The following is a 26,578-nucleotide window of genomic DNA, read 5'->3' on the forward strand; positions in this document are numbered from 1 at the left end:
AAGATGTAGCTTAATAGCCTCTGCCAATATAAGGCCTTTCCTGATCCCAAGAGCTTGTTCCTTTCCTCCCAAACTACCTTCTATTTAACTGTCTAGTATCTACTTGTATTTATCCTTTTTTGTTGTCTCCCTCATTCATATAGAAGCTTCTTGAGATCAGGGACTGTTTTATTCTCTATGTTCCCTATCCCCAACATACAGCACATCCCCTAATTCACAGCAGGCACTTAATGCTCGTTGGTTGATTAATTGTAAGGGATACTTGGGATGGGGGTTGGGGGAAGACACTATGATTTTCACTAAATGGTCATTGAATATTTTGATAGCTATTGATACAGACACACTGAATGACACAGTTCTTACCCTCAAGAGTATACCCTTTCAAGTTTGTGCAAACTAGAACTGAGCCGAAAGTAGATAACCAACTATATACTATCATACCACACTGAGAGGGGGATGGTTTTAGAAAAACCTGAGATTTGTATGTACTAATGCAAAATGAAGTGAACGGAACCAGAACAATTTCTACAATAACAACAATACTACAAAGACAAACTCTGATCGATACAATAGAACCAACCACAGTTCCAGAGAACTTGTGATAAAGCATGCTATCCCACCTCCAGACAGAAAAGTGACAGACTCAAGAGTACAAACTGAAGCATATGGGGAAATTTGTTTTGCTTGACTGTACCTACTTCTGAGTTTTTTTTTTCTTCATGCTTTCTTAATAGGTGAGGAAAAGAAGGTGGAACAGAGAGAATTTGGAATTGAAAATAAAGTAACACTGACTTTAAGAAAAAAAATCTAAGTTTTTTGACAGGAGGGATTAGTTTTCTTTCATATCTGCATCCCCAATACTTAACACAACTGTTGGTGCTTAAGTAAGCACTTAAAACCTTTTCAATTAATTCTAAGTGTCCTTATTTTGTTCCTCTTCTAACCCCTCACTCTAACCCCTAGAAATATGGCTTCATTCAGTCTATTTTCTTTCCGCACATTCTCCCTTGGCTATTTCACCATATCCAGTTCCATGCCTTCAATTATAACCTCAAATAACTGCAAATCTAAGTTCTAAAGCTGTATTTCCAACTCTCTGTTTACATGATCCTCTCTACCCAAAACTGAACTCAGCATGTTCCCTAGGAAAAACCTCTTCTTCCTCCCAACTTCCCTGTTTCTACTGATGGCATTATCCTTCTCCTACTACCAAAGCTCCAAGTCTTAGAATCATCTGATTCAGGTTCCATCTATCATCTGCCAAGATCTCATCAGTTATCAAGACTCTACTATAATTCTACTGGATCTGTCCCTTCCACTGTATTTACATTGCAATCATCTTAGCCCATGCCCTTTATCTCTCCTTGCCTCCAGTCTATCATCTCTCCAATTCATCTTTCATTCTGTTGCTCAAATAACACCCCATTCTTCTTATACCATTCCCCTGCTTGAAGATCAGTGGCTCACCACCTCCCTCCTCAATCTTTCTCCAAGCATTTTATCTGGATCTCTCCTTTACCATTCTCACATTCTATTTTGTGTCATATTTGTCTATGGGCCTGATGCTCACTATTCAACATTAAGGACGTTGAAGGCAGAGATGTCATTTTGTATCACTGTAATTTTAGTGATTAAAAGCACCTTGTACATAGCAGGATCATAGACTGCTTGCTGAATTTAATTAAATTTCCTGGGTTTCTTAACTGCTCTATACAATGTAAACACTCTGGGCAAGTTTGCATATGTTTCCATTGTAACCACTGGCATAAAAAAAATGTAGGTGGTACTTAATACAATAAAGTATACATAAACAATGCTTGGCTTCTATTTAAAATAAAGAATCAATAATATCCATAAACATATAAGAAATAAGTCAATCTGTGCTGACCTTCCACATTTTATTAACATGCCACACCATGAAAGAGTTTTATGTTGCTGTTTCTTTAAATTTAACTTGAAATGTATGCATACATCATAGAATCACAAATTTAGAGGGAAGGGACTTAAGAGGTCATCTAGGTCAATGCCACTTTTCCCCATTCCATAGATGAGAGAACTGAGGCCTCAGTGGTCAAGTGCCCTACCCAAGATAACAAAGAAAGTAAGAAGGGACTGGAGGCTAGGCTGTCTGATTCCAAATCCAGTTGACAGATTCAGTTTAACAAATCCTTTATCAGAAAATCTGAAGTTGCCTAAACTCTATCCGTATTTTCCAGCTTTACAAGGAATACAGCAGGCACTGACTGAAAACCAGCTATTTAATTTTAACTGGCTTTAGAGAACAGAATGAATAGGGCATTTTTATCCAACTACCAATGTTTTCTGATAATCAATTTCTAGAGATGAATGAGAATTCTGCATAGATCCCTTTTAGCTGATAAATTCTGAATTAATATAGGCATATTAAACTGAATCACTATGAGTAAAATGTAGTTCCGAAAAATGAAATGACAAGCTTAAGGTCACACCTTGTGTCAGAGACAAATATAATAAGATATAAGAATTATGGCTCTCAATACATTTTTTTCAAAAAATCCTCTTCATCAAAAATGTCTGACTTTTTCCCAAGTGGTGGCATGTATCCTTTATACAATAAAAGCAACTATTTTCCCTGTGAGAACCCTTCAAAAGAAAAACACTGGATGCTCAATACTGGTAGGGGTTGATCTCTTCCCACCTCCCACCCTCAAACCCCCAAGTCCTTGTGGTCAGCAAGACATAATTAGAGAAGATTCTATAAGGTCTCAGAAAGTAAAGCTTCGATCTCTACCCTCCTCCCCCAAATTCTTTAACTACTATATCAACTAAGAAAATACAACCTATATGTAGGGAAATTCAAACCAGGAATGGTAGGTATGAGTAGTCTTTGCAGAAATATGAAAATTAACTATCATATATTGAGCTACATGTATTCACAATTTCTTTACAGAACAACTTTCTTCCTGTGGTTAAACAAACTTTGTCATGGGAACATCATTTGGTATGACCCCCTGGAAACAAAGTGAACACTTATTAACACTTTTCTGGCATGTGTCATGTCTCCGTCACTAAGCGATGTCTTAATTTCGAATTCTTGTGTAAAGTCACCGCTGTGACAAGCACTGTCACTGCTCAGGGTCTGTGGGAAGCTTCAAACTGCCTATTATCACCCATTGACAAACTCGCCATTTTATGAAGAGCCCCCTTGCACCCTGACATCCTTTGTACCCAGAGTAAATAACTAACAATTCATTTTGTAACCTTGACTTTAGCGTCCAGCCTTTCTACTCTTCTCTTTTTTTCTTCTTCCTAAACAAGTGACAAAGAACAAGGAAGCTGATTGAAGGGGTCCATTATGTATCAACTTAAAGAAAGGCAAAGTGATTGATGAAACCAGCAGTCACCTTCACTGCTAGCTACTGCACCTGTATCCTTTTTGTCAAATGACCTGAAAATCCTGCTGACAGTTGAACATTCACTACAAGGATACACAGTATAGGACTAGAGTTTTCAATATTTTTATTTGCACTGGAACCTTCAGGGGTTTAATTCAGAAACTCAAGTCATTTCACAAATTTTCAAGTCTTATATTTACCTCTCACATTTTCTCTGACTTCTGTCAAGTTGCTTTCCAAAATATCCTCCTGAGACAGGTAAACTAGAGGCTCACTTCAGGCTTTACTACTGTTGTTAGTAAAGAATCTGATTGTTTTCTCAGCAGGATTTCCCAGCTGGGCGATTCAAGAAGCACAATTAATTTCACTGCTGGAGAAGGAATTATTATTTTCCAGTATCCCTCAGGGAAATAGTCAATGTTAGTTTTAAACTTTTTTCTTTTCAGAAATTAATAGTCAAAAAGCATGTTCACAGTAGGTTAAAAGCCTTTCTGTAATATTTAGTTGCATTTGCTTCTCAATTGTCAATAGCTGTTACTTTAGTGAAGTCATTAGCTAATCAAAAGTCACTGACCATTTTTTTGGGGGGTGGGAGAATATGCTATAAAAGTTCACCTAAATTAGAGAACTTCGGTAATTTCCCTATAGCACTGAATTTACTAATAAGCCTACTGTGGCTGAAAAATAAAAATTTCACCAGGCGATAGTGACAACACTTAAGAGGCAACAACACCTCAAAAGAAGCTCCTGTCTCTGTGTGGGGGACACAGCACCATTTCCTCTGGGCATTTATTACCTGTTAAAAACCAATCTTTTGGTGAGTGGCAGTTCAGGGTTTTTGAGAGCAAGCTGCAATATTTCTTCGGGTCTGCAGAGTCATAATTAAAGCTGAACTGAGCGGAATTGGAGAGGGAAGGTCAGCGAGGTGCCGTATGAGAGATGAGGCTGGGCTGATGGGCACCAAATGAACAAATTATGATGGGCCCCACTCAATGTGATGAGGTCAAATGCTTGTTTCTACCCACTGACAGTTCAATTTCCCTGAAATGTCTCTCGGTTCTCTATGAGCTAATTATGAATGAAAAGTTATCAACTGCCCACACCAAAAGGGGCTTAAATACTATTTCTTGGAGCTCTTAATGTCAAAATATTTTTCAAAATAGGATGCTGTCCCAAGATTTTTCCTCAAACACAATGCTTGGGTTAATCTAAATACTAGTGGAAAACTACAAGGTTTTCTTCTGTTGTTCACAATGTATACGTACAAAATTTTTTTTAGCACATGTCTTATCAGTTTAGCAAAAATGTTTAAAGAAAATAATCTTATCAAGCAAAGCTGTATTATGCTTACAACTCATTTCCACAGCAATAATGGTACAGTTGTGTAGGGCTACCTAATCTTCAAACAGCACTACATATTTTTCCAGGAATGATGCTGCTAGATTATTAGCTTCTAAGCATCAATACTCAAGATTTTTACTCTAGCACATATATTTATTACCCTAAATCAGTTTAAGAACGATTGACAAAATGCAGACTCCTTTTATAGAATCTGAGTTTTCAAGAAACAATTTTCCACAGCCTGCATTTATGATGGACAATTATTTTCTTTGCAATCTGTAAGCACAAATGCTTACAACTTCTTTCCAAATTCTTTGACAGATGATAAATATCTGACAGACCTTACAACTAGCTAATTTTTAAGAAATGTTTAAATGCATTCAATTAGTCACCATGAAAAATTAGCAAATCATAAAAGAAGACTGGAATAAAAAATAGGCAGGAGTTTTCCAGCAATATTGATTATATATAAAAGTTGGTACTCATGACCTGAGATTAGAGGATATCTCATGTAAAAATAATAGTGTGTTCTAAACAGAATGAAGACTATAACCAAAGCTCAAGATATACTTACAATAATTATAAAATTAATTCTATGACAGTAATTTTGAATATAACACACTTCTCACAGAAAGTGTCAACTACATCAATTTCAGGGAGCAAAAAAAAAACTGCATCAGGGCTAGGCTAGTTTAAGAACACTAGACTAAAAAGTGTAAATAGGAGAAAGTATTATGGGAAAAGTCAATTATGATTCATATACAGTGATAGAGAATTTAAAACATTAAGTTTGCACCATGGAAAGGTTTTGTATTTCAAAAGAATCTCAAATTCCACTCTTCTATAATCTACAGAACAAAATATCTAGTATCAATGATCGTTACAGCATTTGACATGATATACTCTGTACCATAACAGTAATCAAGCATTATAACTTTTTTTTTTCTTGAAAAAGATCATCCTGTACCTTTATGTTTAGGTATTAAACTCTGAGAAATGTAGTTTGTTCATTATAGAACCTTTTTAAGAAGTTGATTTTTTCTAATTCTTATTGTAATTGCATTGTTCTAATCCTGTATTATAAAGGCAGCTGCTTGCCTATCATTTGTACTTTCCTCGTTAATCCTGACTCAGTGAATTAACCTTTAATTACAGCCGTTAAAATTGAAATGAGCCTCTTGTCTGGCTGGGGCTGCCCTCTTTCAGTGCATGATTCTGATGAAAATTTTTAGGGTCAATGAATATGTCCCATGTCATGTCTGATAGCTGCTAAAGATGTGAGGAAGTAAATGTTACTTTAGAAAGATGTGCTTTAAATTTTTAGGAGATAAGCCTTATTGACAGCAAAATAAAATAAAAAATATGATTTTCATTGTGTTTATCAAAGCTGTATATGGAACAAATTAAAATATGATTCAAGAAATACATTATAGGTTATTAAAATTGATTTGGTTAAATAATTTAAAGCAATAATTCTTTTAATTTTCTTAAAACTATGGTATATTAACATAAAATTAACATGTGTATAAAGAAAAGGTTCATAACTATTTTTTGGTTTTGTGCTGGGCAAGAATAATTTCTGTCTCTCTGAAAGGCATAATAAACTAATATATTATCAACATACTACTTAAACTGGCATGACAGGGAAGAAAGGCCCATAAGAATGAAGTTGGAGAACAAAAAGATGAGACACTTTTGACTAAGATAGGCAGCGACTCTTCCTTCTAAATATTATAAAACAATCATCCAAAAGCAACTTCTAACATGGAATATTTTACTCATCAACAAAGATAAGTTTAATGGCAAAATAGTTGCCAAACATTATTTATCTTTCATAAATGCTTTATGATGCATTTTATTAATTTATTCAATATAATGAACATGAATATGAGAACTTTGGGAAATTCATGCTGCCATTCCATCACTGGTGAACTAGTTTCAGTTTATAAGACTGAACTAAAATTTATGCTTTCTACAGCTTTCTATAAAATGTTCTTGGAAAATATAAAACTATGATTTTCTGAATTTATGTATGTCTCTGCTAAAAGAATGGAAGCTCTCTTAAGTTTCTTTGCTTTTTCGGATTTAAAATCAAACAGATTTTCAATATTACTAATCATTTGGGAGAGGAATTTATATATTCAGTAATGTACAACAGCTACAAATATAGAGAAATAAGCTTTATTGAAAGGATTTATAAAAGCTGTATGCAATTACAGTGCTGAATGATTTGAATAATAGGTTGTTTGACATATCCTAAGATAAGTAGCTGTTACTTTTCTTTGATATATACTGTATATATATATAATATACTGTACTTAGTTATTTTTACTCTACATTCTCCTTTCTCTGGTAATAAATTAATTTCTTAGTGTTAGTTCAGTGTGTGCCCTACAGTTAAGTTCATTTTTTCTTCCCCGAAAGGAAAAAAAGAGTTGCTTAAGTATCATAATAAATTTTTCCATTCTTGTGCTGTCTCTCACAATTCAACAATTCAATTCAAAGTAAACTCATTAAGTATCTACCCTGTGCAAAGCACTACAAACACAACTATTTTAATTATATTTACTCATTTTCTAAGAATGGCTCCATAATGCCAAACATTTGGTGGTGACTTCTAATAGACTAAAAGGGTTTCATTACATAATCACAGAAAGATAGTCTGAAGGTCAAAAAGAAATTCTGCATTTCAAGTATTCTAATCCAAAAGAAGCAACAAGTTTTATCCTAGTATAGGATGACTGCATATAAAAGCCAAAGAGCAAACAAACCAAACAAATTCAATCAACTTTAGAATATGCAGGGAATGGAGGAATTCTCTGTGCACATTCTAATATAACACTGGTCAAATTTTGCTATTACATATTTCATTAAAAATATTTATTTCAATCTTATTTTATTTTTCATTATAGTATACTATGAGTAAAATTTATTCTTGGTGAATAACAGCAGATGCCACCCTTACTAATCAGGAGGGAAAAAGAAGTACCTTAAAGTCAGAAAAACATCTATTTCATCTTAATAGGTTCACAGAATCTAGAAATGTAAGGACATTAAAACTCACTTAGTTCAAAAGCTTCGTTTTGCAAATATGGGAATCCAACAAAAGTTCACTAACTTATATCCCAGGTATATGGAAAGTAAAGAATAGACCTGGGGTGTGAATCCAAGTGCAGCTGTCTTAAAATCTACAATGTGCCATTTTCCAAAGTCCATGCCTTCACATAGAGAACCTTAACTTTTAACCAGTTTTATCTTTCAAATTATTTAGTCTGTGGAAGAATATGGGTAAAGCAGAGAATAATTTTGGTGGATGCTTAAGATTTTTATTATTTCCATGTTTTAAAGGAAACAAACTGAATAAACCATTGTTGTATAAGATTAATCACCAAAAATAATCATTGTATCTATCCCATTCAATTTGTTCAGTAAAAAAAAATATGAAGCACCTACTAAGTTCACTTAAGGCCCTAAGTGATGTAGGCATGATTGGGAATACAACTATGAGTAAGATAAATCTGAATCCTGGCTGTGCTCTTTGGTACAGTGGAGAGAAGACTGGAGTTGGAGTCAGGGAGACCCGAGTTCAAATACAGCCCCTACCATTTGCTAGCTGATTAATCATGGTCAATGTCTCATCTTTCTAAGTGTAGGCATAACTGCATGTAAAATAATGACACTCGTAGTAGCTACCAAATTTACAGGTTTGTGTTGTTGAGGTGCAAATGAGATAACATGCATAAAGTGCTCTGTAAACATTAATGTATTTTATAAATGCCAGCTCCTGTTTTTCTTCTCTTTCTCTTCTTCTTTTCTTCTTCCTCTCCCTCCTTCTCCTTTCTGTTACCTGTGTAACTGCTGGCAAATCACTTCTCTGAAGTCAGCAATTTAGGGAGCACGATCTTTGAGGTCTCTTTTAGTGCTAGCCTATTAACCTATGGACCCTCAGGAGTGTGAAGGATCTTAAAATCTGGTAGAGGGGAGGAAACAAGAATAAAAGTACCAGAATGCAAGACAAGGAAGGGAGGTGGCTCAGGAGATAGAGAGCTGTTCTGGAATCAGGAGGACCTCAATTCAAATCCAGCCTCAGAAATTCACTAGCTGTGTGACCCTGGACAAGTCACTTAACCTCTTGCCTTAATCTACTGGAGAAGGAAATGGCCAACCACTCCAGTATCACAGACAGCAGGGGTCACTAAGAGCTGGACACGACTGAACAGCAATGCAAGACAGAATGTGGTAAGGACCATAAGACAGGCATCAAGTACTAAGTGATTTCAAATGAAGGAGAAAATGCATTTAGTGGGTTTCAAGCAGGAAGATGTATCTGAATCTGAGCTTGGCCTTGAAGGATGGATACAAAAAAAAAGAGAACTGTATGAATTTAGGTATAAGGGTGGAATGTTCATAGAATCATCTCAGGCCATCTACTCCTAGCCACCCGCCACCCATTTTACAGCTAAAGAAACTATGACCCAGAGAGCATGTGACATTTCCAAAGTTGCATAGATAATAAATAAGCATCAGAGGCAGGATCTGAAGCTACTGACTCCAGAGTCAATGATTTTTCATTACACCATTTTGCCTTTATAATGACTAGTTCTGTTTGACTTAAGTATAGCTTCAGGGGAGGGGAAACAATGAAGATGAAGCTAGAGATGTAGGCTACGGGATAAGGCCAAAGAAGGAGGAGTACCAAATTTCAGGCCAAGGCATCTAGGCCCAACTCAAAGGACACCAGCCAGCCAAGCAAAGCTCTGCATGCTTTTGTGTTCATTATAATTATATCTGCTGAAGAGGTGCTTGACCTACACGGATTTTCCTGAAACTAATTCAAATAACTGCTCAACAAAAACCTTGTGATGGAAAATTAATAAAACTTTAAAAAGTACAAACAACAAAACAAGTTTAGTGCCTCCTGATAGTCTAGCAAGGGAAAGAGGTTATGATGATCTGTTTTAACTTTGAGACAAATGAAGCAGTGCAGGAATTAAAAGATTCCATACTTTAAAGTTTAATTTAAAAATTAAAGCAACTCACACTTAGAAGAGAACCGAATCAAAGAATAAAATGGGACGTGGCTAGGCAACGGAGACACAAAATGCTGTCAAACTTTAATTAAAAAATGTTTTCAATTTAAGCAGACCCAGGCCAGTGATTTTTCATTATTTTTTACCACACTTCCATGACTACTGACATTTTCATCAGAACAAATAAGGATTTTCTCCAAATTTATTATGACAAAATTATTTTTAATTTTAATCTACAATTTCTCTCATTCCCCAACTCTTAGAAATCTTAACCCTAACCATTTAAAATATAACTTGGTAAAATTTTTATAAACACTAATGAAAAAAGGTCATGCCATTCCCCCATTTATATCTGGAAATAAACTTTATCAAAGCATTGTTATTATCTGTCCTCACAAATGAAACTACAATACTTAGTGGATATCTATCATATGATCTATTAAGTGACTGGTTACAGTGACACCCCTGGAAGTCATCTATCCTGCCTGAAAAACTAGAGGATAGGTGAGGCTTTGGCAGTTACAACCGGGGTAAATTCACAAAGTTAATCGCAATGAGGAGGGGAGATCATTGTAAGATATGTCAATAACAGTTCATGTAAAGGAAAATGAAAAAAATTATGCACTACAAACAACAAACCAGCAGGCTGAAATATTAGTTTTCTTTTAAATTATTTCTCTTTTATTATAAAACTTTGAGATAGATTTTATTCAGAAAAATGCACTTATGTTTTTGATAGTTAGAAAATGCCATAAATAATAAGAGATCAAGATGTGTAAAGTATACTGAAGAAATCCTAAAAACAAACTGTATTCAAACATTAGTTACCATTGAAAGTTTATCTACTCCCTATGGCTTGGTGGTAAAGTAGATAGAAAAGTGACTGCTGAGTCGGAAAGATCTGAGTTCAAGACATAATGGCTGTATTTAATTTCAATTTAATTTGACATGCCAAAAGCTAACACCTTAAGGCCACCAGGCAACCTCCTAAGAAAGTAAGTTATAGACAAGTTGCTGACCTGTACTAGTAGGAAGAATTCCCCTACTAAGTTTCCCAATGATGAAATGGCTGACTCAGACCCAAAATGAATGAATGAATGAATCTGGGGGGGGGGGGGGAACAAACAACTCCCCCCCACACACTATTTTAACAGGGGGGTAAAATTCATACCGAGAACTTTTTTAAGCCATTATAACATATAATGGCTTATATCTTTTTCTTTAAGATATATTTTAATAGGTAGTGAAATGCCTTTATCATCTTATTCCCCCATATAAACAGGCAGAATTCTCTGTGATCTCATTAAATCCCTATTATACCAACAAGGTCAAAGCCTTAGAGACAGAGAATAGCACCTTTACTAGTTGCCAGTCTTTCATAGAATAGCACAAAATATTGTGCCTACTGTTTTGCTATGTTCCTACAGAAACTCTAAGACACACAAAGGAATACAGGAACCAACTTCAATTGTTAGGTAATAGTTTATATGTATAAAACTTTTCTTGTGGTTAGCTTTCTCTGTCAGTTTAAATTCAAATTAGACTCTTAGGGACAGTTTTCTCCTCTCACTCCTACCTACCACAGAGATAGATCACATGAAATCCCCAAATTTCTTGGGAAATTTTTGGGCTACAGTGTCAAGCTTTAAAGCATTTTTTCTAAGGGAAATTTCAAACTACCTACCATGAAGGGACCCAAGCTAGGCAGTTTTTAATATCACCTGGTTCCGTAGTTTATTCAAGCTGCTGCCACTGTTCCTTCCCGAAATATCATCAAGCTGCTTAATCCCCTCACTATACAATACTGTGCTGAAGAAAAAGTAGCCATCATCACCTTTCCTCTGGCCAGAGAGAAAAAGCAGTTGAGACAATCAAATTATTTCTGTGCTAAATAGTAGGGGGGAAAATATGCACACATTCACATGTGTGTGAATATAGGTATGTGTATACATACACACATGCATGCATATATGTGTGTGTGTATAATGAATGAATGTAAAATATGCAGAAGGTGAGTCGGAGTCAGGAAGACAAACTGTCCTCTAAGTTCTGACCCTGGTGTCTATAGCTTGGGTCATCACCAGCAAGTGAATTAACCTCTCAATGCTCCCAGGCTTCTCTAAGAACCTAAGTTGTAGATGAGAAGTTGATCTGCATTGGTAGAGGGAATCTCTATAGTGGGAACTCTCCAGATGGATTAAATCATGGGTCTGGATCAATTAAAAAAAACTTTTTACATGCCTAAAGCTCTTAGGTCAAAGCTTAGACAGAGATAGGTATTAAATATAGGTATATACTTAAGAAGTCTAAGTGCTACAGAGTTCAGCCAACATTCCATTATGCAAAGGCAGATCATCTATATTTGGGTTCACTGAAGGATATCTTACTTTCAGTATAATGAATGTGTTATCACCAATTTTTTGTAAAAATAATGATTCTGTGAAACTGGTTTGAAAATGGCTTTGTCAACACAAAGAATTTTGTTTTAGTAATATCATAAGCCAAAATATTACTAAAAGAGCAGGATTGTATCAATGACATCTGCACTATAAATGCAACTGGAAGATATAAGAAAGTGGCATCTAAATGGCTCATAGATTCTCCTCAAAGAAGCAGATAATTTCACTGTGTATCTAAAAACTACAAGAAACTTGGCCATTTCTCACTGGAATGCTCTTGATAAGTAGAAGTTAAAAGACCACCATGAAGAGAAAGGCAGTCTATATGCCAACAATGATTACAGAATGAAAAGATAAAGAAATTCTACAAAGAACTCGGTGAGAGATAATGCAATCTACTCTTCTCTTGGTAAGTACAGGTGGGAATTATGCATCCTGAATGTGGCCAGCAACAATGGACTCTTGTTACTACATACTTTGGTCTAGTTTGAAAGGTTTTTTTGGTTCATTTTTGTTTTTTAAATTACAAAGACCTGTAATTTTCAAGGTTCTCGCGTGAGAGAGAGGAATGTATCAGAAATTTATTGTTATATAAAAACCATAAAGATACCAATACATTTTTTTTTAAACTCAGTAAGATCTTCTCTTAAACTGATTTTTAATACTTGATGACTGTTGCAAAAGGTGGTCATAGGGAAGATCAGTAAAAATTTTTAGAAAATACAGTTTAGGGGGGTGGCTAGGTGGCACAGTGAATAGAGCACGGGCCCTGGAGTCAGGAGTACCTAAGTTCAAATCTGGCCTCAGACAATTAACATTAAATAACTCCAATTGCCCCTATGAAAAAGCAAAAAAAAAAAATATATATATATGGTTTAGAACCTAGAAATAAGAGGCTAATATTTATAGAATATACAGAAGCTTCATACTTATTTATCATTAATGCCTTCTTCAAGAAGTTAGAAGATGCTAGACATGGCAAGTACCAAATATCACACATAAAAAAGAAATAGAACACATATTAACAGACAGAAAATGACTATCAATAAGTCATTTCTGAATCAGCTGTATATGCATAGTCAGATCATAAACTTCTTAAAACAAAAATTAAAATAAATTCCAAATAAGAAAAAAGATGGAGATGATATAGCATACAATCAAAGTATCTCCAAGATGAATTACTAAAAAGAGCTACTGTTGCTGAAAAACAGGAAATGGGTAAAGGAATCAATACTGTCATGGCCTTTCACCATTTCTTTTAGAAGTTGAAGAGATATAAAGTAATTAGTACAGCAAGGTGGGGAAAATAACCTAGAAAGTGCTTCAGATAATAAACTTGAATATTCTAAAGCACAGAGTTACAAAATCTTATAAACAAAAGATTAAATAATCAAGCTTACAGTCTAATGGAAACAACTAGAATACAAAACTGACAATTAAGCCTGAGAAAAGTGTATGGAGATTGGTGAAGGATGGTTATAAATGATCTCAAAGGGCCTTTAACTGACAACTGCAAGAGATCAAGAAGAAAGTATGTGGGAAGGAAGGAGGCATGGGTGGGGGTAGACTAGACTATTTTGTAAAAAGATATTTGGCAATAAGGGAAGGCAGAAGATGGCATTCTTGAGACGCGAAAAGACAAAAAAGAAGAAACTTTTAGGGAGATTCAGTTTCTTATTCACGTAAGATAACTGAACTATTTGTATAAAAAATGCTTACCATAAAAATAAAGTCTCCTTTCTTGTTCATGTAATATAAACATAATATTGCAAAGATTTATGTTTTAATTCTCTAAAAACTTTTGGATTATGTTTGAGGGGAAAGATAACTTTCGGAATATATATTTTTTCTTGTAATCCTTGTTATCTGATAGTATGCACTAAAATGTAGCTTTTAGGAGTGAATTAATTTTGTCCACTAATTTTTTTGTGTGCCCTAAACACAGGGACAGGACATCTAAAGTCATATAAAAGACACTATTTGAGATAGCAGAGGAGAACAAAAGGAATTTATCACTTTAATTTGTATTTCTGTCTTTGTTTTTTCTTTCTTTCCATTCTCCAAGAAGTCTAACAACCTAAGGATTGATGTTTTTGTGTACTTTGGGTTTGATATGTTACAATCTAGAAACTCCCTGCAAAATAACATTTTAACAAAAAAAATTTTCACTAAATTAACTACCGTCTGTTCACTAAAGTAATAGTGTGATCTAAAATGCTTCTTCATTTATGGAAACATCTGCTGGATGATTGCCAATTCATCCCATGCAAGAATGAAACACATATTGTGTTTATCCATTATTGTTATTAATTTGCGGGGGAGAATAAAGTTGTTCCCTTACATTGCTAGTGATGTTCATTAGGTGCTAAATCTTGCAATATTCATATTCTGGAGATGTTATTATATAGCATTAGGGCAGAGGATGATATTGGTTTAGTGCAATAGTTAGTTTAAAAACCAGAAGAATTTGGAGGTTTTATTCTTTTTTTTTTCAAAAAATGCAACTTAATTTCACTAACATCCCATAAAAAATCAAATCAATTATCAAACTATAAATCAAAATCATAAGATGAAGTATCATCAGTTATGGAAGGAAAATGAAATTTTATCTTATAATTTATACCCTGTTTATCTCTACTCCAGTAATCTGAAAATAATTTCCTCCTTCCCTTCTGGACATCTGCCTTGAAAACTTCCTTTTTTTAGCAAAACCTTCCTTTAACTCAACATTACTTAGATTCCTCACTAGACTGTCAAGTACATTAGTATCCACACAAAGAAAACGACACCAGATCCAAACCACATAGCTCCAAGAGGGACTTAATATTGCCAGGTGCTACCATGTCTCAAACAGATTTTTCTTCTCTTTTAACTATGCAGGACCAATACTAACTGATCCAGCAGCAACAATATAAGTACATGGATATTAAAACCTTTAATATCTTTCTCTTATTTATCCAGTTGTTCATATTTATTTTGGTCTTCAAATGAACCATCATTTATGAAATTCTTCTTGTGAATAGATAGTACTGTGCTAGGTTTCAGAGATACAAAGGCAAAAATAAAAATGTAAAGCCTATCTTCTACTATAATGTAGAAGCACCTATATTTTACTGCATTGGCACTTTTACATTTTGACTAGTGGAAACAAAAAATAATTCAGCTATTTGTTAAAAAACAAAACAAAACAAAAACTTTCCAGTATGGCAGAAACTATATATAGACCAACATCTGACACTATATACCAAAAATAAGGACATGCTTTAGATAAAGATTGACACCATAAGCAAATTACGAGAGCAAGGATCTTTGGAGAAGGGAAGAATTTATGACCAAAGAGGAGATAGAGTATCATGAGATATAAAATGGATAATTTTGGTTATATTAAATTAAAAACATTTAAATTCATGACCAAAGAAAAGATAGAGTATTATCATATAAAATAGACAATTCTGATATTAAATTAAAAAGATTTTACATAAATAAAACCAATGCAACCAAGATTAGAAGGAAAGCAGAAAGCTGAGAAACAATTTTTATGGTAAGTGTCTCTAATAAAGGTCTTAATTCTCAAATATATGAAGAACTGAGTCAAATTTTTAAGAATGTAAGTCATTCCCCAACTGATAAACTGTAAAAGGATATGAATAGACAGTTTTCAGATGAAGAAATCAAAATTATCTATAGACACATGAAAAAATTCTCTAAATCACTACTGATTAGAGAACTACAAATTAAAACAGCTCTGAGGTATTACCTTATACCGATAAGATCGGCTAATATAACAGAAAAGGAAAATGATAAATTTTGGAGAGGATGTGGGAAAATTAGGCACTCATGCACTGTTGATGGACCTGTGAACTGATTCAACTATGCTGGAGAGCAAATTCAAACTATGTCCAAAGGGCAATCAAATTGTGTAAACTCTTCAATCCAGCACAACTATCCAAAAAAGGCAGAGGGAGAGGAGTTGAGCGGGAGGGGTGAGTAAATACCTATTTGTACAAAAATATTTATAGTAGTTTTTTTTTTGTGGTGGCAAAAAATTAGAAATTGAGGGGGATGCCCATCAACTGGGGAATAACTGAACAAGTTGTAGTATATGATTGTAAGGAACACTATTGTGCTATAAGAAATGACAAGCAGGATGATTTCAGAAAAACTTGTAAAGATTCACTTGTAAAAAACTTGTAAAGATGTAAAGTGAAGTGAGCAGCACCAGGAGAACATTGTACATTGCAACAGCAAGACTATATGATGATCAACTGTGAATGACTTAGTTATTCTCAGCAACACAATGATCCAAGGCAATATCCAAAAAAAGAACTGATGGAGTCTGGATCCAGATCGAAGCACATTATCTTTCAATTTCTTTCTTTTTTTCATGTTTTTTTTTTCTTTTGGTCTGTTTCTTCTTCCATAACATGACTAATATGAAAATATGTTTTACATGATTGCATATACATAACCTATATCAAACTGCTTAAAATTTGGGGGGAGGTGAAGTGGAGAAACGGAAAATTTGGTAATCAGAAATTTTTTAAAATATTAAAAATCATCTTTACATATAATTGAGAAAAATAAAATACTGTATCTTCCAATGAAACAGAAAGGCCTCCTTTCTTCAGTAATTTTACATGAATTCTGAATCATTTTTCTTTTTCTTTTTTTTTTGCTTTTTGGAGGGCAACTGGAGTTAAATAACTTACCCAAGGTTACACGGCTAGTTTTTGTGTGTGTGTGTGGGTGTTAAGTGTCTGAGGCTGGAACTGAGCTCTGGTCCTCCTGACTCTGGCGCCGGTGCTTTACTCACTGCGCCACTTAGCCGCCCCCTACGACTCATTTTTCTTGTACCAAAAAATTTGTACTTCCTACAACAGGAAGTCAGCAGGAACAACATCCAATCTTCTTCTGAAAGATTTTAGTTAGTACATGCTAATTTATCCTTTCTTCCTTTTTATATCTTTTCTTCTATGTCTGCCTCTATCTTCTTTAACACATCCTTCACTTGCTTTTCTACTTGGCATTATATTCATATGAGCATATCTGTTTAACGTTTACTTAGCAATTTATAGTTTTAAAGTGACTTTTAAAAATTAATTATTCTTCAAAACATCTTGGTATGACAGGCTAATGTTACTTCTCATTGGGAAAGAACAGGGAAGTTAAGTGATTCCTTTAGTCAGATCATGTTGAATATAGTGAACACAGAAGGAATCTGAGCATTTAGTAAATTCATATTTTCTTCCCAATTTAATCAGCTATATATTTTCTTTTCCCTTCAAAACCCAATCTCCATGGGAAAATAAAGTCACTTACTCACCTATATATACCCACTACAGGCTTCTCTTTTTACATTTCAAATCTGTGAAATGTACTTTTCTATAACTATGGCTTTTCCTAGGGAGAATTAAAGTTTTTGCACAAACAAATCCATTATAGCTAAGATTAGGAGGAAAACAGTTAACTATTGTTAAAAAAAAAATTCCAAATTTCTATGATAAAGGTCTCATTTCCAAGATATATAAAGTGATTCAAATGGAGTAAGAGCCACTCCCCAATGAAGTCAAAGGTTATGAACAAGTAGTTATCAAGGACAGAAACCCAAGTTATCCATAACCATATTAAAAAAATTCTGTGGATCAGTAATAATTAGAGAAATGAAAATTAAACAACACTGAGGTTCTACTTCAAACCCATGAAACTGGCAAAAATGACAATAAAGGAAAAAGGTAAATGCTAGAGAGGCTATGGGAAAACAGGCACAAAGATGCACCGCTAGTGGAATTGTAAATTGATAGTCATTCTGGAAAGCTAACTTAGAACTATGCCCCCTAAATTACTAAGCTATGCATATCTTTTAACCCATGGATACTACTCCTAGGCCTATACATCCCAAGAAGATCAAAGAGGAAAATGGCCCATATATACAAAAATAATTTATACTAGCTTTTCTTGTAGAGACAAAGAACTGGGGAATGGATCAACAAATTATGGTATGTAAATGTAATGGGCAGTATGTAATACTATGTTTATAAGACATGGAAAAAAATAAAATTGAAACAACAAAGGGGAAAGTTTCAGAGAAATATGGGAATGTATGGATTGATGCAGAGGAAAGTGAACTGGATCAGAAGGAAAATGTGTATACTAATAATACCAACACCGTCTAAGTAAATAATTTGGAGAGGCTTAATTACTCTAATCAATGTAATGATCAAGCACGGTTTCAGAGGACTGATGATGAAAATTCTATCTACCACCTGACATATTGGTAACGAACTAATACACAGAATAAGACAGACATTTTTGGACACTGCCAATTCAGGGAATTTGTTTTGCTTAACTATGCTAATTAGTTATAAAAGTTTTGTTTTTCTTTCTTTTGGAGGGGGAAGAAAAAGAAAATGAAAGTGAAGTGAAAGTGAAGTTCATATCCTTCTACAGTTTTTTTAGACAGGGAATAACAGGGGGAAATTTAAAAAATGAATAATTTTTAAAAAAGAATTTCTGAATTTTAAAAACCTCATCACCCTGTTGCCATTTTTAGACAAAAGAAACACAGGCCAGATATATAGCACTAATGAAGAATAATGGAAAAGCAATAGTTAATAAAAGTTAGCATTTATACAGAGCTTCAAGATTGGCAAAACACGTTAGAGCTATTATCTCATTTGAATTAAATGTGGATAAGATTTGAATAGAATATTGTACTGGTAATGTAATTGTGAATTTGAAGATCCCTTTGTGTTGGCAAAAGTCAGTAACTGATCAAGCCTCTGCTGGGGGAACAGAAAGTATGAACTCCTGTCTCCTGTTACTGATGTATCAGGAAGGAGTTGGATGAACAGGAAGGTAATGCTGTGCACATATAAGAAAAGCCCCAGAAAGGCACAGTCAGAATTTCTTGAGACCCAGATCTGGTGGCAGAGCAGCTACAGAGGAATGGAGAACTGAGCCAGAATTTCCTGAGAACTTGTGGTGGTGGAGCTTCTTCTGAACAAGATCCCAGGAGCCCAGAGCCAGGAGCCTGGAGCCCGGAGCCTAGAGCCAGGAGCCCAGGAGCCCAGAGCCCAGAGCCTAGAGCCAGGAGCCCAGGTGATTGAGGAGGCATGACTGGGATGCTGAGACTTTGTTTGTTTGTGGCTTGGGTGAGCCTTGAATTCCCTGGAGTGGAAATGGTGAAGGATCTGACATGGACCAGACCCTGTGAACTTCAGTGTGTAGCAGGACCCGCCCAGAGAGCTGGTCGAGGAACTGGGAGCTGTCTGCCATTGAACTCTGGTGACAGTCTGGTGAATCCAGGTAGAATCTGGGACCATGGAAGGGGATCCAGGGAATCTGAGAACAGGACCCAAGTCAAGATGAAAAGACCTCTCCTTGGGTACTGAGTAATTATGGAATTATAGTTTACTAGTGACCTAAGGGGTGGAGGGTTTTGTGCATAATACTTAGTAATTGATTGCTGATAAGTGACAGAGTTAATTTAGTTGCCCCATGAGTAGAAGACTTAGACTATTGTACTTTAGACTATTTACTTAGACTATTGTACAGATGATTTGTTACTGATAAGTGACTGACTGAGTTAACTTAGTTGCCCTGTGAGTAGAAGACTTTTGACTACTGTACTTTGAGACTATGTTGTGAATATTATATTGTGATTTTCTGTGATAACTTGTAATATTGTGAATGCTGTACCTTGATTTTCTGTGAAAATTTTGCTTTGATTTGTTATGGAATAAACAGAGTGATAGCTATACAGTGTAATGAGAACCTTAAAAGCTATTCACAGTATCATTCTCTGGAAAGATATTCTTCTGGAAAAATGGAATGTCTGAAAGATATATTCTTCTGGAAAAATATATTACAAATATACGCAAGTTTTTTAAAATAAAATCAAAAGGAAGTATTAAAAAGACTATGGGTCAATCTTGATCATTTGCCTTTTAATAAAGAAAGCAAAGTATAATATGTAGGCTTAAAAATCATTTGACAATTATTTTGAAAATGACTTACATTGATGACAGGGGAAGAAGCTGCCAAGTTTAAACCCTCCAGGTCAGCTATTAAGCCTGGAGAAATAGCTGGTGTGAGAACAGCTACTGGTGTGGATACTGGGTTAACTGAAAGAAAAATTCCAAATTACCAAATGCACATTAAAATTTGATTCATACTATCAAAGGCAACATTTTTATTTTGTTCATAGACATAATTGAATTACTTTGATTAATAAATGCATAACAATTCTACTTAACATCTTGGATTTAGTTAAGTTAATATCAAGTTCTGGCAATTAGTTTTCCTCTTACAGAGAACAAAGCAAATCCTATAACTTCTGAAATAGCATACAAAAATTTAAACTTTACAAAGAACGCTTCCACCCTGCATAAGAATGTGGGCCCTGTGTACAAGGAATTTATAATGTATGAGGACACAATCTCCACATCTAAAAAACAACTAACAATAAATGGAAATAAATGATAAATGCTAAATGACAAGTGGCATGGGAGAGTTCAGAGGAAGAAGAAAGAAGTAACAACAGTTCACCAGAGTGGTAAGGGTAGAGAAAAAAAAAATCAAAAGGAAATCATGGATGGATAGTTTGTATATGGAAGCAAGAAACAAAGCTAGAAAAGTGTTTTAGGGTTAGATTGTGCAAACCAGGCTAAAGAGTTTAGATTTATCCTATGTTACATTACCTTGTCCTGATGAACAAGAGCTGACTTTACAGTGTTTTGGGTTTACAAAATGCTTACACATATATTAACTTGATTAAACTTCATAAGAACCCTGGGACATAGGTACCACAGGCGTTTCTATCTTCATTTAAAGATGAGGCTATTGAAGGCAAGGGACATTGAGTGACTTGTCCAGGGTCACATAACTAACAAGTGTCAGGCATTTGTGGGACTTGGATTCGGTGACAGGGTTTCCCGATTGATAACATATCCAGCATGCTATCAACTGGGCAGCACTGCCTCAACATAGAGAATGGGGAGACACTGAAGGGCATGCTGAGGGGAGTAACAAAGGAAACTGACATTTTCAGAGGCTGAATTCAAAAGTAATATATAGGATACCCATGGTAGGGAAGAAGGTAGGGAAGGACAAGAGAGGGGAAAAGAGTTAGAGGTAAGAATCTATGTGTGACATCCAGAGGGAGGACTGATGAGAGGGCAGACTAAAGCTTAGTTTTTAAATTTCTTGTGTATGTGTGTGTGTTTCTTTTGCAACATGGTTAATATGTAAATCTTTTACATGACTTCACATGTATAACTGATATAATGCTTGCCTTCTCAAAGGATTGGGGAGGGGCAGGAAGGAGTAAAAGAATTTGGAATTCAAGATTTTTTAAATTGTCAAGATTTTTTACATGTAACTGGGAAATAATGAAACAAATATAAATATTTTTAAAAGAGAGCAGGTATGAGATGAAAAGGATATTAACTAAGGTGGAAGCAATGAAAATTAACAGGAAGACACAGGGATATGAAGGACATTGGACAGGGATACAACAGCAAAAAACTTTGCAAAGGTCACATGGTCAAGTTAGCGGTGGAAGTAGAAATGAAATTCAACTGCCTTGACTTCTAGCCTTCTTCACCACAGAAAAATGTCTTTATTTTCCAAATATTCTAGTATTACTATCACTACCAACACCACCACCACAACCATCATCTAAATTATTCTTCTCTGGACTGGTAAAATTTACCACTGTAACATAAATATACACCTAAGTAATATATAAAAAACTGTCAGTAATGGAGAAGGGAGGAAACTCAGATTACAATTAAGATTTATAGAACTCCTTAATCTAATAATTCTTAAAGAATAATTCTGTGTTACAACACAGGGTTTTGGTAACATCAAAAATAAATATAAAAAACATCCTGATATTGAAGATAGACTACTAAGACATACATTATATAGCTTTAAGCCTAGAAAGATAAGGATATTAGTTGATACTTTCAATATATTCAATAAATTTTATTATGAGACAAAATTCACTATGCTGAAGTACAAAAAAATAACCACTCCTACCCTGGCCAAAAAAAGTTAAAATATAATCTGTGTATTATAGTATATTATCACCTACTTCATTTTGTCTAATAACTGTCTTGAAGTTGTAAAAGAGTTTTTCCTATTATGATAAAAAGGTATATATTATAAAATTTAAGAATGAGTGAGAGGGGACAGCTAGGTGGCACAGTGAATAGGGCACTGGTCCTGGAGTCAGGAGGACCCGAGTTCAAATTCAATCTCAGACACTTGACACACACTTAGTAAAGCTGTGTGACCTTGGGCAAGTCACTTAATCCCAACTGTCTTGCCTTCCCTTCTCCAAAAGGGAAAATAAACAAACAAATAAATGTTTTAAAAGAGAGAATGAGTGAGAGCTTTCAGACTGAATGGTTTAGGCTGTAGTAATCCATTTATTAATTAAATCTAAGACAAAATTGAACTTGTTAACTATAGGAATAGCACATTATATAAGTTTACAGGACCTATAAAAGAAAAAGACAGAATATATAGCAGCTTTTTTTGTAATACTCCCATTCAATTGACTGAGATCACATAGTATTTAACATTAAAATATTATTTTCATTTTCATAAACATAAAATGTAACTGGAAAACACTAAACTTGTTACTATCTCTAATTTGCCTTTTAAACATATCTTATCCAAATATCTCAAGACATTTTCTCTTATTATCAAATGACTCTTATGGCATAGTGAACAGAATTTCAGAGTTAGACAAATCTTATAAATTGTCCAGCAAATATCTAGCCAAGCTACTCATGCCAAAACTAAGGAAACCAAGGCCTACTCAGATAAAATGACTTTCTGAAGGTCATTCACACAGACAGCTGGAGAAAGAATTAAAACCTAGACCTGACTAGCCAGTCTTGTATTCTTTGTGGCAATCCTTATGCTCAACAAAAGATCTAGGGAATGCAATAGGTTTTGTTGTTGTTTTTAGCAGTGCTAGGACCACTCTACTGACCTAATTAGTAAAACGGGTATAGGGGAAATTCTAGTCGCAGTTCTATTGATTCCCTAAGCAACACTGAGCAAATCTACAACTTTTGTGTTATAGTTCCATCTTAAGTAAAATGTAAATAATGCATGGCTCCTCCTTTGAACTAGTCATCAAAGTAATAATAGTTTGTAGTTATATGGCATTTTAAAGTTTGCAAAGAAGGTAAGGGAAAATAACAAAACAGTAACAACTGTAACTATGCAAGGAATGGGAGTTGTGAGTTACCTACTGCCTCTAATGTTGTACTATAAAGTTTGAACCCACTTGTCTCATGGACACTGTGTATACACACAAATGCAACCCAGAGCTGTGGGGAAAATGTTTTGTATCAACTGTTCTTAATATATAATCTTAGTAAACGACTTTGTTAAAAGCTAATTAAGTTTACCAGCTTATAGTTAATGGGGCCCATGAACTACAGTAGGAGTAGCCACCTGCAGGATTACTACCCTTAGAACCTGAGAGCAGAGGCTGTCCTCTGGGGACACATTTATCATCTATCATCTCATCTGATTCTTGTAACACTGGGATCTAAGTGTTATTATTCATCCCATTTACGGAGGAAGAAATGGGGCCAGAAAAATTAAAAAGTCTCATGCAGGGACCTGGAGCTATTAGATCCCAAGTAGGGTGTCAAATTTGGGCATCCTGACTCCTGGCCCAGCCCTCTTCCCACTGTTCCCTGTTCCTCAGTTATCTGATTCTTGGTATTTGGTATCATAATTAAAGCAGAAATAATCACCTTCACTGGGTAGTTGATTTTAGAACTATACCTGCAAAAATACAATCTGGCTTTAACGTTTTATTGGTTTTGATGTTTGAGCACAATGCTGCCTCTCATTAAAAAAAAATAAAGTGTTGAGTGAAGAGAGCGGAGGATAATGCTGATGCTACAAACCTGAGAGACTAACATGGTGGAGCCTTTTACACAAATAGAGAACTTTGGAAGAAGGGAGGGTTTGGGGGATGGAGGGAGAACCTGTGAACATATAAAAGGGTTAAAGAATGGAGGATAATGCCACAGGGTTTTGAGATAACAAAAAGGTTTAAAAATGTGCATTTACGTTGAAAGGCTTAAATTTTCTCAATAAAGAGAAAAGGTCCTCAGTTGAAAGAGTGTGGAAAAGACCATGTATATGAAGGTCTATTTCACAGATCTGAACATGTATCTGGATGGATATCCTATAGAGATTTTACAACACTATGGATATTTGACACAGTACAGATGGACAAGAAGTCAGGCATAAAACTGAAAAGGGATAGGAAAGGGGACTTGATTGCTTTCACAAAACTGCCATTTATAGACCCCAAGCCTCCTATGAAAGCAAAGACTCAACTTTTCAACTGTTCAGAAGGAATTCACATCAGAAGGACACACTGACCTCCATATGGCTGGTAGCAGAGTTTTAATACAACTCAGGACGCTAGAATACATGCAGCTTACTTGCTCCTACTGGGCAAGCAAATGAACAGTGGCCTAGGTGGGCAACGGGACCAAGCTGAACACCCTAAGCAAAAGATAGGGGTGAGCTTTATGGGATTTTGTAGGGTTTGGCATTGATCCATACCAACAGGAATGAATTAGCAAGGGAAGAGTATCCTCAGATCACATATAAGGAAGCTGGCCAAATGGGGAAATTACAGTACAATGGGTATAAAGTACATTGGGTATGGCTCTTCCTTGGGCAAACATTCATTACTTTACAAGCCAAGAAGCAAAGTGCCGGAATGACTCTGAAACATAGTTATTAATCAATATTAACATTCTACCGGCCTTACTACATACCTCTTTAGAAGAACTGAATATTAGACAGGTGGGTTGAGCTGGACACAACATATAATAAACTAAAAACTCAAAAGAACAGCAAGAACTGAACAACAAGAAGAAAAGTTGGGCTGGTCCTGGGGCAAGAATGAGGGAGTGCAGGTGGCCATTCAGAGTCCCACACCCGGACTCTCCCAATATCTCATATATACCTATAGTCCTGCCTATCCTCTGACACTTTTGTCTGTGGGAGGACCCTCTGTGCTGGACGATTAGTAAGATAATAGTGCTGCACAGGATCAGCATGACTACAGGGGTGGGTAGAGAAAGACTACAAAACATTTACAAAGGCTATTCTGTATCTTACTATATTGAAGATTTTCATTTAATTTCAATAGTGATTATTTAATACCTATTCCATATCCAGTCCTATGTTTAAAGACAATCTGTCACTGTGTTATGGGAATGGGAATCTAAGATCTTCCCTGCCCCTAGGTCCTTTGATAGGCTTAAGTGACTGTGAGAACCTTCCTTGATTTGAAAATATACTCACTCTGCCCCCTAATAGGCTGAATGTGGTCACATGGAGGGAGGTTTGTTTTTCAGGAAGGCCCATACCTTGGTGCTTTGGGATTGGGCAGTGAGTCAAGAGGGATATGACATTCTCTGATTCAGGAGAAGGCTATATATACCCTGATGTGAGGTTTTGTTTTGGGGCTCACTTTGGGAAGAGTTGCATGATTTGACCGGACGAGACTCTGGGCAGCTGTTGAGCCCCTGGCTTTGAAAACTCAGATGTTGGTGCTTCCTTCTCTGGTAACTGACTAGGTATGGATGTAATGGTCAGACAGCTGGAAGCCTGTCTGCTGATCTGTTTCTATGTCTGCTTGTAACTTGTTTATATTCTCTGAAGTTCAGGGTGCTGACCTTTCCCCCCTGAACTAGATAAATGACATATGTTTGATTAAAGCAAGATTGTTAACCCATTTTGAGTTGCTTTCCTTTAGAAAAGCAGATCTAAGAACCTGTGTTGGCAGCCACCTTGGGTATGCAAGGGTACTTGCTGCCGCACACTGCCATTAAGAATTTCACCACGTATAAGAAAAACACATGTGACAGGATGTGATGAATCAATATATAATCAAATGTTTTGACATATGTATGCTAACATGGGTTCAAAATAGGGAGAATCCACCGCAGACTGGGGAAACTTCATATGGTTTGTAAAAACATGACTGATGGCTGTAGAATATCCCTATTGAAGAATGGTGAGAAATGAATTTGTAAAGGTATATTGGACCAGATTATGGAAGAAAATGTTAGGATGGTCAGCTTGGATTGCATCTGTAGGTTAGGGGGCCGCATCATTTCCTAGAAGGGAATTACTTTTGACTTCTTTAAATCTTATGTTTCTTCAGTATAGCAATGGTAGGGCTTTCTAGCAAAATGAGTGTAATAGCAGATCACTGGCAGAAAGGATATGGAGGGGAAGATGGGGCACCCTTTTTTGCCACTTGTGGGAATAGAGCAAACTTCATTTTCCTCAAAGCTGTGAAAAGTTCAAGACTACAGCAACAGAAGTACACACAGACCCCTAATCACCAAGCCTAGAAAACAACCCAGGACCT

General features: G+C 35.4%; 1 protein-coding gene across 2 annotated transcripts in view; it reads right to left on the reverse strand.

The window, feature by feature from the left end:
* The window catches only part of AP3B1 (adaptor related protein complex 3 subunit beta 1), a 357,386-nt gene that overhangs the window by 59,155 nt on the left and 271,653 nt on the right, over window positions 1-26,578 (reverse strand). For both annotated transcript variants that reach the window (XM_069096283.1, XM_069096282.1), the window contains exon 22: window positions 20,161-20,267. In XM_069096283.1, the coding sequence (XP_068952384.1) occupies window positions 20,161-20,267 (107 nt within the window). The remainder of the gene's footprint in view (window positions 1-20,160; window positions 20,268-26,578) is intronic.

Source organism: Petaurus breviceps, unplaced genomic scaffold (genome assembly GCF_028583685.1).
Source record: "Petaurus breviceps papuanus isolate PSGF00001 unplaced genomic scaffold, PetGlider_PUasm1.0 229, whole genome shotgun sequence".
NCBI lineage: Eukaryota > Metazoa > Chordata > Mammalia > Diprotodontia > Petauridae > Petaurus > Petaurus breviceps.